The 14,488-nt window shown below is 36.8% G+C and overlaps 1 protein-coding gene across 2 annotated transcripts in view; it reads left to right on the top strand.

The window, feature by feature from the left end:
- IPP (intracisternal A particle-promoted polypeptide) overlaps positions 1-13,828 on the top strand; it is a 34,997-nt gene extending 21,169 nt beyond the window's left edge. For both annotated transcript variants that reach the window (XM_061122027.1, XM_061122028.1), the window contains 3 exons: positions 353-475; positions 2,353-2,573; positions 11,901-13,828. In XM_061122027.1, coding sequence (XP_060978010.1) covers positions 353-475; positions 2,353-2,573; positions 11,901-12,125 — 569 coding nt within the window. In that variant the 3' untranslated portion in view covers positions 12,126-13,828. The remainder of the gene's footprint in view (positions 1-352; positions 476-2,352; positions 2,574-11,900) is intronic.
- Positions 13,829-14,488: the final 660 nt, after the last annotated feature.

Consider the following 14,488-nt stretch of genomic DNA (forward strand, 5'->3'; position numbering starts at 1 on the left):
AGTTGATTTGTTAAATGTCATGATTAGGATGACCGTTCTGAATATGCAGATATTATTTTAAAAAATAGTTTTGCAAAATATTATATTTCCTATGCAGTAGATTGAAGTTTGAGGGGTTGTTTTGTTTGTTAAAATCTCTTGTGAAACCCAGGCAGAGTGTTGAAAGGTCCAAGTTCTACTTACAATAAAATTCTACCTTTTCTTGTAATCTTGGACAAATAACCTCTCTGGTGCATATGATAATCATCCATAATATAAAGTTGTCAGATTAGATGTTTTCTAAGATGTTTTTCACATTATTATTTCACCTTATTATTTCCAGAATAAAATAAGATTTTTTATTTGGTTTCAGGTGGTTGGGTTGGAGCTGAGATAGGGAACACTGTTGAACGATTTGATCCAGATGAAAACAAATGGGAAGTAGTTGGCAACATGGCTGTGTCACGGTACTACTTTGGGTGTTGTGAAATGCAAGGTAATTGCTTTATAAAATCTTTTTCCTGAAAATGTATTTCTTAAACAACTGTTTGAGCTTGAGGCTTTATTTTCACAAAAGTGTATTTTATGCCTGTTCAGTTCAGGTGCTCAGTCGTCTCTGACTGTTTGCAACCCCAGGGACTGTAGCACACCAGGCTTCCTTGTCCATCACCAACTCCTGGAGCTTGCTGAAACTCTTGCCTGTTAGTTTTGAATAATTGACACTAACAATGTGGAGGTTCTGCTTCTAATCTCTTATATTTTTAAACCTCTTATATCTTTATTTCTGTATTACCAAAATAAAATCTTTTTTTCAAAAATAAAGCTAAAATTAAAAATTCCAGATGGGCAAAGATACCTAATTAGCAAAATAAGCATTTGAACTGTTATCCATTATTGTCATTTTCTCTCCCTTGTAGGCCTTAGGGCTTCCCTGATGCCTCAATTGGTAAAGAATCTGCCTGCAGTGCAGGAGACCCAGATTCGATCCCTGGGTCAGGAAGATCCCCTGGAAAAGGGCATGGCAACCCACTCCAGTATCCTTGCCTGGAGCATTCCATGGACAGAGGAGCCTGGCATGGGGCTGCAAAGAGTTGGACACGACTGAGCAACTAACACTTTTACCTTCAAGTATTTCTAAGTAGGGAGAGATTATCAAAAACAATCTTTATAGGCTTCATAGGCTTCTTCAGTGTTTTTTTAAATAGGCTACATTGTAATTCAGTATACACACAGTGCTATCACAGATTTGAAAAATGTACTACATATTAAAATGGTATACAGACATTTATTAATTGTCTACTATACACTGATAGGTAATTAATAAGCACTCTCAAATAAAACCTGATTCTCTGTTCAGAGTTGGGGAACACATTTTTATGTAGCTGTAGAGTAGGAAGCAGTCTGCCATTGTTATGTGACAACTCAGGTGCTCCATTCCTAGCTTAAGTTCTTTCTGCCTCCTGAGTACCTTCTCAGATTTCTGCTGGCATCTAAATGCTCAAATTACATGGTGTAGACTATGTTCTATTGTTTAATATTATAGTGTTCTCTAGTTGTTTTGTATTTATTTTTATTTTCTCATCTGAAATCATAGAGCTGGAGAGGCATCTTGAATATTATCTATTTCAACCCCTTTATTTTTATTTGAGGAAGCTGAAAATCAGGAGGCTGAGTTGTCTTTTTTCATAGTTGGTTTCTAGTAAAGTTGGAGCTTGAACCCAAGTTTACTAACATTTAGCTTGTTTCCTAATATGCCATTCTGTAAAACTTATAACTTTAGAACTCTAGGAACAATAGTAAGCACTCAAAAAGTAATTGTTGATTGTCAGAATCTTTAGTTGCAAATCAAATTTAATAAGAAACTCTGAATTACAGTCTGCTGTACTGTATCTAATACCTTAATCTAGCCATGAACTATTCTAATTTAAATTTAATTCTCTATTTTATGTTCATTTGAGCAAAAATTAGGTTGTCACCAAGCAGGGTTATGTCATTCCCAGTTTAAGTGTATGACCGTTTTTAAGAGGGCAAAAATCCCTCTCCTCTTCCTTTTTTACTTATACACGATAGCAGTGGATGTGGAACTTGAGATTATTAAGTGAACAATAAGATTGGAAATCCTTGTCTGACAGATTGTTTTGTTATAGCATCATTAAGTTCTTTGAAAATTCAGTGCCACTTTTAATTCGTACTGCTAATTCTTTGTAACATGCTTAAATGAGAGCTGTGATAAACTACCCAGAAGTCAATTCTCTCTTGAAGCCCTGCATTAAGTAAAGTATCAGATAACAAACTTAAATCACAATTATCACATTTTATAATTATTTGTATCCTATTTTCTATAGCATCTGAGCAAAAACATTTCATTTTCAGGTTTAATTTATGTGGTTGGGGGCATCAGCAATGAAGGCATAGAGCTTCGTTCTTTTGAAGTTTATGATCCACTTTCCAAGCGATGGTCTCCACTTCCTCCAATGGGAACTAGAAGAGCATATCTTGGGGTTGCTGCACTCAATGATTGCATCTACGCTGTTGGAGGGTGGAATGAGACACAGGATGCTCTTCACACTGTAGAAAAATATTCCTTTGAAGAGGTAGGTTGGATGATTTCAGTTGTTTGGTATCCTGTTATTCATGTCTGTAAGATCTGTGGGCTTCCTTTGTGGCTCAGATGGTAAAGAATCCACCTGCAATGGGGGAGACCTGGGTTCGATCCCTGGGTTAGGAAGAATCTTTGGAGAAGGAAATGGCAACTCACTCCAGTATTCTTGCCTGGAGAGTCTCATGGACAGAGGAGCCTAGGGTCACAAAGTGTTGAACATGACTCAGTGACTTAGCACAAGATCTGTGTTGTTGTTCAGTTGCTAAATCATGTCTGACTTTTTGGGACCCCATTAGACTGGAGAAGGCAATGGCACCCCACTCCAGTACTCCTGCCTGGAAAATCCCATGGATGGAGAAGCCTGTGGGCTGCAGTCCATGGGGTCGCTACAAGTCGGACATGACTGAGCGACTTCACTTTCACTTTTCACTTTCACACATTGGAGAATGAAATGGTAACCCACTCGAGTGTTCTTGCCTGGGAAATCCCAGGGACGGGGGCGCCTGGTGGGCTGCCATCTATGGGGTCTCACAGAGTCGGACACGACTGAAGCGACTTAGCAGCAGCAGACTGTAGCATGCCAGGCTTCCCCATCTTTCACCATTTCCTGGAGTTTACTCAAACTCATATCCATTGAGTTGCTGATGCCATCCAACTGTCTCATCCTCTGTTGCCCCCTTCTCCTCCTGCCCTCAATAATTCCCAGCATCAGGGTCTTTTCAAATGAGTCAGCTCTTCACATGAGGTGGCCAAAATATTGGAGCTTCAGCTTCAACATCAGTCCTTCTAATTAATATTCAGGATTGATTTCCTTTAGGATTGACTGGTTTGATCTCCTGCTTGCCAAGGGACCCCAAGAGTCTTCTCTAGCATCACAGTTCAAAAGCATCAACTCCAGTGCTCAGCCTTCTTTATGATCCAGTGCACACATCCGTATACTACTACTGAAAAAAACAGCTTTGACTAGATGGACCTTTGCTGGCAAAGTGATGTCTCTGCTTTTTAATACACTAAGTTTGTCACAGCTTTTCTTCCAAGGAGCAAGTGACTTTTAATCTCTATCTGTAATTATGGATTTATCTGTTCTCCTTCCATTCCTGTCAGATTTTGCTTCTCATATTTTTAATCCCTGTTATTAAGTATGTATACATTTATTATTACGTTTTCTTGATGAATTGATCTTTTTATAAGCCTTGAAATGTTTCTCTTTCTCTATGATTATATCCTTTCCTCTGAAGTCTACTTTGTCTTGATACTAATGTCAGTTCAGTCAGTTCAGTCTCTTAGTCGTGTCCGACTCTTTGTGACCCCATGAATCGCAGCACACCAGGCCTCCCTGTCTATCACCAACTCCCGGAGTTTACCCAAACTCATGTCCATCGAGTCAGTGATGCCATCCAACCATCTCATCCTCTGTCATCCCCTTCTCCTCCTGCCCTCAATCTTTCCCAGCATCAGGGTCTCTTCAAATGAGTCAGCTCTTCACATCAGATGGCCAAAGTATTGGAGTTTCAGCTTCAACATCAGTCCTTCCAATGAATACCCAGGACTGATCTCCTTTAGGATGGACTGCTTGGATCTCCTTGCAGTCCAAGGGACTATCAAGAGTCTTCTCCAACACCACAGTTCAAAAGCATCAATTCTTCAGTGCTCAGCTTTCTTTATAGTCCAACTCTCACATCCATACATGACTACTGGAAAAACCATAGCCTTGACTAGATGGACCTTTGTTGACAAAGTAATGTCTCTGCTTTTTAATATGCTGTCTAGGTTGGTCATAACTTTCCTTCCAACAAGTAAGCGTCTTTTAATTTCATGGCTGCAATCACCATCTGCAGTGATTTTGGAGACCAGAAAAATAAAATCTGACACTGTTTCCACTGTCTCCTCATCTATTTCCCATGACGTGATGGGACCAGATGCCATGATCTTAGTTTTCTGAATGTTGAGCTTTAAGCCAACTTTTTCACTCTCCTCTTTCACTTTCATCAAGAGGCCCTTTAGTTCTTCTTCACTTTCTGCCATAAGGGTGGTGTCATCTGCATATCTAAAGGTTATTGATATTTCTCCCGGCAATCTTGATTCCAGCTTGTGCTTCCTCCAGCCCAGCGTTTCTCATGATGTACTCTGCATATAAGTTAAATAAGCAGTTTAAGCAGAGTGACAATATACAGCCTTGACATACTCCTTTTCCTATTTGGAACCAGTCTGTTGTCCCATGTCCAGTTCTAACTGTTGCTTCCTGACCTGCATACAGGTTTCTCAAGAGGCAGGTCAGGTGGTCTGGTATTCCCATCTCTTTCAGAATTTTCCACAGTTTATTGTGATCCACACAGTCAAAGGCTTTGGCATAGTCAATAAAGCAGAAATAGATGTTTTTCTGGAACTCTCTTGCTTTTTCAATGATCCAGTGGATGTTGGCAATTTGATCTGTGGTTCCTCTGGCTTTTCTACAAAAAGCTTGAACATCAGGAAGTTCATGGTTCACGTATTGCTGAAGCCTGGCTTGGAGAATTTTGAGCATTACTTTACTAGCGTGTGAGATGAGTGCAATTGTGCAGTAGTTTGAGCATTCTTTGGCATTGCCTTTCTTAGGGATTGGAATAAAAAATGACCTTTTCCAGTCCTGTGGCCACTGCTGAGTTTTCCAAATTCGCTGACATATTCAGTGCAGCACTTTCACAGCATCATCTTTCAGGGTTTGAAACAGCTCAACTGGAATTCCATCACCTCCACTAGCTTTGTTCGTAGCCAAGCTATCTTTTGATTAGTATGTGCATTGTGTATCTTTTTTTCCCTTCTACTTTAAATCTGTTTCTTTAAAAACTGCATGCTTTGTAAGAAAGCTGTGGTCTGTTTTTCTGTACAATTTGAAAGTCTCTGACTTCTAAGTAGGGTCTTTAGAATTTTTACTATTTATGTATAATGTAATTATATATGTGGGTTGGTTTTTAGACTCTTATTTTGCTGTTTTTCTGTTTGTACAATCCATCCTTTTTTTTTTCTCTTTTCTGTCTTTATGTTGATTGTTTTAGTATTCCATTTTATCTCTTTAGTCCAATTAACTTTATATCTTCAACTTTTTTTTTTTTTTACCTTTTTCTTAATTGTTGCTTTTGGGTTTACATTATATATAATAGGCATTTTAATGTATTACATCTACATTAAAATAATATCATGCCACTTCACTTTTAATGTAAGAAACTTACAAAAACATACTTATATTTTCCTCTTCCATCCTTTGTGCTATTGATGTATTGATTTTACTTCTATGTATATAATAAACCCCACAGTATGTTGTTATATTTATTTGAACAGTTAATTATATTTAAGATAAATTTTAATGAGAAAATATTTCATAATTATGCATTCATAACTATCATTTCTAGTTCTGTTCATTGTATAGGATTAAGTTTCTATCTTAGAGCCTTTTCTCTTAGCCTGAAGAACTTCCTTTAGTATTTGTTCTTGTGCTGGTCTGCTGGCAGTGATTCTCTAAGCTTTCATTTTACAAAATTTTTTCACCATTTTTTAAAGTTATTTATTTATTTATTGGCTGTATCGGGTTTTGCTGCTTTGCAGACTTTCCTCCAATTACAGCGAGTGGAGGTTACTCTCCAGTTCCAGTGCCTGGGCTTCTCATTCAGGTTGTTTCTCTTGTTTAGGAGCATGGGCTCTAGGGCCAGGGGCTTCAGTAAGTTGTGGTTCTGGGCTCCAGAAGCTATTAATATTTGCTCAGTTGCTCAGTCGTGTCTAACTATTTACAACCCCATGGACTGTAGCCCGTCAGGCTTGTCTGTCCATGGGATTTCCCAGGCAAGAATACTGGAGCAGGTTGCCATTTCTTCCTCCAGGGGTCTTACTGTCTAACATCATTTTTGAGAGATATTTTGCTGAGTATAGAATTGTAGGTTGTTCTTCCCCTCACCCTCATCATTTAATATTGTTTACTTATCTTCTTGCATGGTTTCTTTTTTAAAAAAGTTTTATTGGAGTATAGTTGGTTTACAGTGCTGTGTTAGTTCTTGCATTGTTTCTGATGGGAAGTCAGTAGTCAATCTTGTTCTCCCATATAGGTAATGTCTCTTTTTTCTTTGACAGTTTTTGATTTTTTCTCTTTCTTATAGATTTCCAGTAATTTGATATACTTATGAGATTTTGGTGTTTAGCCTTCTTGAAATTCATTGAACTTCTTGAATCTGTAGAATTATAGCTTCCTTCAAATTGAAATCAGCCTTATTTCTTCAGATATTCTTCTGCTCTCTTTCTGGGATTTAAGTAATGTCCATATAAAACCATTTGATATTGTCCTATAGGTCACTGAGGCCTGTTAATTTTTCCCATCCTTTTTCTCTCTGTATTTCAGTTTGTTTTTCTTGGTTTTCATTTTCCAGATTTTTCAGGTTAATTTGCAAACAGTGTAATTTTTATGGTATATCATGTGATGTTTTGCTATATGTATACTTGTGAAATGATTACCACAGTCCAGGTAATTAACATAGCCATCAACTCATAGATTGCTTTTCCTTTTTTGTGTCTGTATGTGATGGGAGCTCTTAAGATCTGCCTTCTTAAAAAAAAAAAAAGATCTGCCTTCCTGGGGACTTCCCTGGTAGTCCAGTGGTTAAGACCCCATGTTCCCAATGCAGGAGGCATGGGGTCAATGCCTTTTTAGTAAATTTGAAGTATACGGTATACTATTATTAACTATAGTCACCATAACTTATTCATCCTGTGTAATTGAAATTTTGTTCTCTGTGCTTCAGTTTTGATAGTTTTCTTGCTGTGTCTTCAAGTCTGTTAATTTCCTACAATGTATAAGCTTTTAATTTGCAGTGTCTAATTCTATTTAGGAAAATTTTCATTTCAGGTGTTGCATTTTTTAGCTCTAGAAGATATTTTGGTTATTTTTTTTAAGTGTCTTCCATTTCTCTTCTCGTCATTTTCATGTTTTCTTTTATATCCTTGAATGTATTTATAATGTCTGTGTTGAAGTACCTATCTGCTAATTCTATTAATTTGACATTTTTGAACCTGTATCTGTTGAAATTTTTCTTCCTGGTTTCAGTCACTTTGTTTTTTCTTTTTTCTTTTCTTTTTTTTTTTTTTGCTTTTCCAGGTTTCTAGTAACTGATTGAATGTTGGACATTGTAAATGTTACATAGTTGAGTATTTGGATTTTGTTTTATTCCCATAAGAAGTGATGTGTTTAGTTTTGATAGGCAGTTATTTGCAAATCAGATTGATATTTTGATCTTGTTTTAAAGCTTTGTAGGGAAGGTCTAGAAAGTCTAGGTCCTTTAGGAATAGTTTAGCCTTACCACTGAAGCATGGCTCTTCTTGACTCTCTCCTGTTTGTCCTAGCTATCCAAAAGCTTTCTTCATGTTGTCTGGTCAAGCTAGAATATCATCCAGCCTTGTGTGAGCTCTGAGAATTGTTAAGCTTACAGGAGTTCCTATAAAGGAAAACTGTTTCTTTGCTCTCTATTTTTACACCAAACATGTGGGTTTTCCATACAAAATTCTTCTCTGATTCTCTGTGGACACCAACTGGCGTCCTAAAGTCAATTCAGTTCTGACACTAACTATCCCACAGGTTACAGGTTCAGTACCACAAGACTGCCCTCACTTTAGACACCCGTCTCAAGTAGTATGTCCTCATATTAACCACTGACTAGGTTACAAATTGAGGGTTCCTGTGATCCCTTCCTCAGGTTCAATAATTTGCTATAAAGGCTCACAGAACTGTGGGAAACACCTTACTTGTTTTCTAGTTTATTATAAAGGATATTCTATATTACTATAAGTATAGAACAATAGAATAGAATAGAATTTTTATATTCTGTATTATTATAAAGGATATAAATGAATAACCAGATGAAGAAGTGTAGGGCAAGATCCAGGAGGGTCTTGCAGGTTTCTGTCCCAGTGGGATTTGGGGGTATCACTTACCTGGCATGTGGATATGGTCACCAAACCAGAAGTGCTCCAAACCTCATAGTTTAGGGATTTTTATGGAGGCTTCATCATATAGGCATGATCAGTTTCAACCTCCAGTCCTTCTCTATTCCCTGGATGACAGTGTATGGGACTAAATTCCAAGCTTCTAATCTCGGTTTGATCTTTCTGGTAAGAGGCCCCTTTGTTGATGTTATACAGGATCCTACAATAGTTGCCTTTTTAGGGAGGAAGACATTCCTGTCACCAAGGAAATTCCAAGGGACTTAGGAGCTCTGTGTTAAGAACTGTGGTCAGAGACCAAATATATGTCTCATTATGTCACATCTTCCCATTTGTTGTTCTTTGATTATTCTTATGGAGTCTCATTTTTAAATTTTCTTTCCCCTTTGATTTCTTCTCTTTTGAAAATTTTTTATTTTTACTTTTTTGTTGTTTTATTTTTATTTTCTTTCATAGGGTCTCATTTTATGAATGCAAAGATTAGGAGTATTCAGCCAGGAATACTCAAGGGAACCTCTGTCCTCTGGCACTCTTCCTTACAAATCTCAACTGCATTAGCCTCTCTAAACTCTGATTTCTGTCTCATAAATCAGCTGACTGTCATGCTCTACTTGGGATTCCCTTCTCTGTACTACTGTCCAGAAAGCCCTCTAGGCAAAAAGCCTGGACAGCTATGGAGCTCACCTTGTTTCTTCCTTTTTCTGAATCACAGTTTTTCATTGCCTATTATCCATCATCTGAGGACTTTATTTAGTATAGTCTGTCAAGTCTTCTAATTCTTTATGGTAGGAGGGCACGTTTGGTAACAGTTACTCTATCATGACTGAAAGTAGAGGTCCCTTCTGATTCTGTCCTTTTGAGCATTTCTTTACTATCTTGCATACTGAAATATTTCAAGTATAAGAAAGATTATACTTCTCTGATCCTGGAATCAGTCATTTCTCCAAGAACCTATAGTTTCTCTTAGTGAAGAACAGTATTTGGAAACCAAGATTAGCTCTCAGATTATTCACTGCTACTGGAGTATTGCTGCTTTTAGGCATTCTCAGTAAACAGCTAAACATAAACAGTAAATGTATATGTGTGTATGTGTATATGTATTCACACAAATACTCATGTATAGGTATTTCCATATCTTTGCACATATGTTATAAAACCATGAGTTCATAATGTTGGCACCAACTTCAGTATACCTCAGATTCTTTCCATGAAAGAAAGGGGCCTTCCCCCTTTCCATGATTGTAAATACCTTTTCTATTAGTTAAAAGGGCTCCCAGGGGGTGCAGTGGTAAAGAATCTGCCTGCCAGTGCAGGAGATGCAAGAGACATGGGCTTGATCCCTGGGTCGGGAAGATCCCCTGGAGAAGGAAACAGCAACATACTCCAGTATTCTTGCCTGGGAAATTCCATGGACAGAAGAGCCTGGTGGGCTACAGTCCATGGGGTTGCAAAGTTGGACATGACTGAGCATACACACATATCACATCATAATTACATCAGTTAAAACTTGGCTCCTGTTATTCTCAATATATTTACTTATCTGTTCAGTGAAACAAGTCTCTCTACTGTACCAGCTGTCTTCTCCATTTACACCTCTGTATATTACCTGTCCTATTACTGACTATATGAGCACCCCAATATTCTCTCATGCCCTCAGTTACTTGCTTGATTTAATTATGCTACAAAGGGAAAAGAAGAGAAAGTAGCTAAGAGTAGGATGTGAATCACTGTTCTATCATGCATTTGTTCTTTAGTCCATTTATTCATTCACAAATATGTAAAGACCTGGGGAAGCAATGGCAACCTAAATATATAACAGCCCAGCTCTCAAGAAACCAACATTCTAGTGGGAAATATAAAGAAATAAATAGACAAACAATTGCATTACAATTCGTTAAGTGCTGGAATAATGTGAGCACAAAGTATGTTATGTTATAGACTTATAGGTTAGAAAAATTTTTTCCAAGTTAATTTCTGTGGAATACTATTTTTTGCTTTTTTTTTTTTTTTTTGGCCACTGCCACCTGGCATACAGGATCCTTAGTTCCTCCACAAGGGTTCAAACCTGTGCCCCCTGCAGTGGATGCACAGTCTTAACCACTGGACCACCAGGGAAATCCCTGCATTGATAATAGGGAGTAGGTAGCATAAGTTTCCCTGGTCAACTATACTTAGGGAAAGTTGGATTAAATAAAGTTAAATAATTTCTTTACTATAGGACTTCTTTACACAATTTATTAAAATAAGATATTTCATGAATCTTTATGCTAAATTTCTGACATTTAAGTGACCACACAGCCCTTACTTTTGTTTGTGAAACATCTTGGGGGAAAAAGTGTTTTGGGGAACGTATTTTGTGAAATATGAATTTGTTGTTTTTCAGTCACTCATTTGTGTCCGATATTCATCAAGTTGCCTCAAGAAGTTCACTGTCTAGCACTGATGAATAATTTCTCTTAATTTTTTATGATTTTATAAATTTTGTTCATCATATGGTTTATTTTCGAATTATTATTATTTTTTAATCTGGAAACATTTTCTTTTCTCTCTTGATTATTTCTCTGGACCTTTTTTTAGCTTTCCTGTTTTCTGGTGATAGACATTTTCCCTGGAGTTGGACTTTGTCTATAGCAGCTTACTGAAATTTCTTCAATGAATAATGTATGCCAAGAGTTAGCAAACTTTCTGTTAAAAGACTGGATAGTAAATGTTTTAGGCCTTGGGGGCTACATGCAACCTCTTCTTTTGGCATATATGTATTTTTTAATAACCTTTTAGTATGGAAAGATCATTCTTAGTTTGTAGGCCCTAGTTTCCAATCCCTGATCTATACTATCTTTCTGAAAATATGTTTTACATTTCACTAACTGTACTAGATGTCCTTGAAAAAAAAAGATTCCATGTTAAAATAAATTTGGCCAGTGTTGTTTCTTATTCTCTTGGAGATTTATGAGGCCTATTATATTAAAGATGCAAAAAAGCCCTTTTATAAGCTTTCTTCTCCTTTGAACTTTGTGGGTTTGTGTGGTGTATATTTGAATTACCTACTTGTATTTCATAGAACTAGTTTCTCTGAATTCTCTGAATTCTAGTTTCTCTAGAATTTCTAGATTATCTCCTGGTGATCATAATTTATAATTAATCACAGATATATTTTTCATTTTTTTTTCTCTAAATTTACTACTTTGTCTACACCTACTAAAAATTTCAATTTAAAATATTCTGTATACTTATATGACTAGAATAGGTTGTAAGTTTGAAATTTAAACATGTACAAAGAACCAGAATATCTGATTTCTCGGCACTTTTCTGTGTTACCATGTTATAACACTGCAAACTTCTTTTTTCTTTTATCCAGGAAAAGTGGGTTGAAGTTGCCTCAATGAAGGTGCCTAGAGCAGGCATGTGTGTTGTGGCAGTCAACGGGCTTCTGTATGTTTCTGGAGGTCGATCTTCCAGCCATGATTTCTTGGCTCCAGGTACCTTGGACTCAGTTGAAGTTTATAACCCTCATTCAGATACATGGACAGAAATTGGCAACATGATTACCAGTCGTTGTGAAGGAGGTGTTGCTGTACTATGAAATAGAAGCATTAAGACAGCAAAAGAAACATTTTGAAAATGCAGGATCTCACCTTTTGCAAATCACACTCGTATTTGGTTATAGGACCCTTTCTGTTTTCTGTGAATTTGGTAGAAAAATGACTAAAGAATTTTTTTAAAAAGAATTTGAGTGAAAAGTGATAGTGAAATATATCCTAAATTAATAAAGAGTTCTCACAAATTTGCCAAGCTGACCAAGAGATGCTGTTTATGCTCTAGAATTGTCCAGTTAGGAGTAGAGTCCTATTTGTAAAAAGAATTTTCCAGAAGCTTCTTGGCAAATAGTTCCTTTAGCGGCTTCTCCAGTTCAGTTTAAGCTATAACATGACCATTGTGTGATGTAAGAATATCAAATGAGACAGTTTAAAGATATCTATACATTCATGATTCAGCTAAAAGCACAATTTTCCATGGCCATAGTTTAACTTATAGAGAAAAGCCAATGAGACAACTTCTGACTTCTGTTTTATTCCTAGTTTTCACTAACCCCAAACTTTTTATTGGCAGCAGGTGTACTGGGAGGGACATGTTGGAAATATCTAGCTATTTATATAAATTTTTGCCCGTTGATAACAGCATAAAAAAGCTCTTGTTCACTTATGCTTTTGTTTTGATGCTGGAATGCAAGTGAGAAATTAATAGGAGGTTCTTAGTGACAGTCCTTTATTACAATAAGATGATGTATGGGTGATGGAAGCCAGCTGGTTATATGCACCTTTTTCCAAAAATATGTTTAGCTTTGGGAAGAGGGAATTTATTAGATTACCAAGCTTTATGAAGCTTACTCATACTTGGGCAAGCCTAAGTATGAACTTAGTACAAAGCCGCGGCCTGGCTTGGAGAAGATGGAATTGTAGGTCCCCATACAACTTTTTATATACACTAACTCATAAATGGAAAAGTTTCTGATCCAAAACTGCTTCTCAAAACTTGCTTTCTCGAAGAAGCATTCTAAAGAAGTGTTCTCTATTTCTGAGACAAAGATTTTGTGTATATGATCATCACTTTTATTTCTACTAGTCAGTTGGAGCCATATACATTAAAGGTCTTATACATTTAGGTTTACTTAGCTGTTCCAGGATTTGATTTCTATATCCCTGATTTCCCTTTTTCTTTATGAAAGTCCTTTAGTATATTATAGGCATCAGTGGCTTATTTAGATAGAAAACCTTTGATAAGCATTAAAGACTCAGGTCCGAAATATTTGGATTGATCCACAAGGATACTTTCCTTCACAACTTAACCATATGCATATTTTAAGAAAAGATTATGTAGTGCAGACAGAAAGCTCTGTGTTCCATTCTTTCGGGTATCCTGAAAGTCTGAAGGGTCACAGATGGCTGACTGGGATGTGTAAAATGTCAAGGAATGAAGTATCAAGATAATGTATAAATTAAGCTGTAACTCATGTGCCTTTAATATTTCTAGTTGAGAATGTGTTCAAAAGAGATTTACAAATTTTCCTATCATTTAATTTTCATTACTGCCTGGTGCCAGCCTAAAATGGCAGTTTGAAGGGAGGCATTTTGTACTGCTATGATGGAAATGTAGTCAAGACAATCAGTGTTTGGGTTTAAATAGATCCAGACGATGCCTGAAAATGAGTCATTGTAAATATGCTTATTTCCTAGGAAATGACAGATTGTTTTAAAAGAATGTACTAATAAAGTGTCTTGAATTTTTTGTTTTTTGCTTTTCCTTGTATTACTCATCAACTTAGTTTATTACCAGCATTCTTGGATTACAAGGATTGCCCACGAATTTTATTGTTTCAGCTTTAGGGATTTGCACATTTACTTTTACATTTAACTGTTTTCTGAACAACTATTAACATGATAAGTCTGAATTTGGCAATAAGGAGTTCATGATCTGAACTCCAGTCAGCTCCTGGTCTTGTTTATGCTGACTGCATAGAGTTTCTCCATCTTTGGCTGCAAAGAATATAATCAATCTGATTTCAGTATTGACCTTCTGGTGATGTCCATGTGTAGAGTCTTCTCTTGTGTTGTTGGAAGAGGGTGTTTGCTATGATCAGTGCATTCTCTTGGCAAAATTCTATTAGCCTTTGCCCTGCTTCATTCTGTACTCCAAGGCCAAATTTGCCAGTTACTCCAGGTGTTTCTTGACTTCCTACTTTTGCATTCCAGTCCCCTATAATGAAAAGGACATCTTTTTTGGGTGTTAATTCTAAAAGGTCTTGTAGGTCTTCATAGAACCATTCAACTTCAGCTTCTTCAGCATTACTGGTCGGGGCATAGACTTGGATTACCATGATATTGAATGGCTTGCCTTGGAAATGAACAGAGATCATTCTGTCGTTTTTGAGATTGCATCCAAGTACTG

The sequence above is a fragment of the Dama dama genome, chromosome 20 (genome assembly GCF_033118175.1).
Source record: "Dama dama isolate Ldn47 chromosome 20, ASM3311817v1, whole genome shotgun sequence".
NCBI lineage: Eukaryota > Metazoa > Chordata > Mammalia > Artiodactyla > Cervidae > Dama > Dama dama.